General features: G+C 40.6%; 1 protein-coding gene across 1 annotated transcript; it reads right to left on the bottom strand.

The window, feature by feature from the left end:
- Window positions 1-305: 305 nt before the first annotated feature.
- Window positions 306-1256, bottom strand: LOC140513529 (olfactory receptor 11G2-like). The gene has a single exon (XM_072623274.1). The coding sequence runs from the start codon at window positions 1254-1256 to the stop codon at window positions 306-308; it is 951 nt and encodes a 316-aa protein (XP_072479375.1).
- Window positions 1257-1918: the final 662 nt, after the last annotated feature.

Below are 1918 nucleotides of genomic sequence, written 5' to 3' on the forward strand. Positions count from 1 at the left end.
GTGTCTTCTTTAGCCTCAGAAACACAATAGACTTTGGTAGTCAGGAGACCTTGAGAAGCAAAGTGGTCTGTTGACTACACCTTGCCTTAAGGTCAGGAAGACCTGGGTTCAGGTCCCTCTTCTGAGAAATACTTTTGTTATATATTATTTATTATATACTTTGTGATCTTGGGCAAGTCATACTACAGTTACAAAAGTGATAAGATTCTATAACCATTGAAGTTAACTAGGCATGCAAAGAAGTAAATTTTTCTTTCACTTGGAGAGAATGTAAAAGACCTAGGTGATCCCTCAGGGGTCTCATATCAAGATTCTAATTCTCTTTTCCCCAGGACTTTCCTCAGGGCATCCTTCATTTCCCTATTCCTAAGGCTGTAGATCATAGGGTTTAAGAATGGGGTGACAACAGAATAAAAGAGAGTCACAATCTTCTGGGTTCCAGAATCATGCCCTGAATTTGGCTTTACATACATCACCATCACAGATCCATAGAACAGTGACACCACAGCTAAATGGGAGCCACAAGTGGAGAAGGCTTTTCTCCGACCTGCTGTGGAAGGGACTCTGAACACAGTTCTCAGAACAAGGGCATAACTTCCCATGATGAACCCAAAAGCGGCAAAGAGACTAAAGGAACTCAAGATGGAACAGGTGAGCTCCATCATAGGAACTCGGGAACATGTGAGAGCTAGCAGTGGCCGAAGGTCACAGAGAAAGTGATCAATAACCTTAGGATCACAGAAGGACATCTGAGAAATGATAATGATGGGGAACAGGTACAAGAGGAAGCCAAGTGCCCAGCAGCTGATGATCAGTCTGGTGCAGACATGGCCTGTCATGATGGTTGGATAATGCAGAGGCCGGCAAATGGCTAAGTATCTGTCAAATGCCATAATTGCTAGGAAATAACATTCTGTGACACCCAATGAGAAGAAGAAGTAGAACTGGATGAAGCAGTCAGAGAAGGAGATGAACTTGCTCTCAGAGAGAAAGTTGACCAACATATTAGGGATGATGGTGGTAACATACCAAATCTCTAAGAAGGAGAAGTTGGCCAGGAGTATATACATTGGAGTTCGGAGTTTCTGATCACAGACCACTGCACACATAATGGCTGCATTTCCCAAGAGAGTTAGAATATAGATGATCAATAACAGTGAAAAGAAGAGGATCTGGTTCTCTCTACGACAGGGGAACCCAAGGAGGATGAAACCAGCAATACTACTGGAGATGTTGTAGATGCCATAATTATTCATTTGCCCATAAGCTAAAACAAAACAGAAATTTACTTTATTGATTAATGAAAGGGTCTCTTGATTAATAGATTAGTAGATTGGGAGGGAAGTTCTCCTAGGGGAGAAGACAACTGGAAATATCATCTTCATTATCTCTTTACTCACTATCGCACCTGTAAGACACATTAATAGATGATTTCAATAATGATGAAAGAAGAGGCTGAAAGGATGAGATTCTAGGATCCAATTTAGAGAAATGAGGAAAGGAGAAGGGAAAAAAATAAAAGGAAGATGAAGAGAAAACAAAAGAACAAAGCGAAGAGGTGGACGAAGAAATAAAAAGAAAAAAAGAAGAATTTTGGAGGGTTCTTAGTGATTATCAAATCCAACTACCTCATTTTACACCTGAGGGAACCAAGAACTCAGAGACATGAGGTACTTTGCCCCCAAATAGTGACAAATACAGCTGGGATCCAACTCCATGTTTTTGAAAACAAAGCTATAATTCTTTCCCCTGGGGAGGGGAGGAAAAAGAACAAGAAGGCAATAAAAAGAAGATAATTTTCATCATGCAGAAAAAGAAATTGAAGGCATTTTGGTCTTTGGATCCTAGAGACAGGAAATAGAGCCAGATGTTCCCAACAAGTAGTAGGGAGTAAGAAACTGGGATGATGCTATTGATA

The sequence above is a fragment of the Notamacropus eugenii genome, chromosome 7, assembly GCF_028372415.1.
Source record: "Notamacropus eugenii isolate mMacEug1 chromosome 7, mMacEug1.pri_v2, whole genome shotgun sequence".
Taxonomy (NCBI): Eukaryota; Metazoa; Chordata; class Mammalia; order Diprotodontia; family Macropodidae; genus Notamacropus; species Notamacropus eugenii.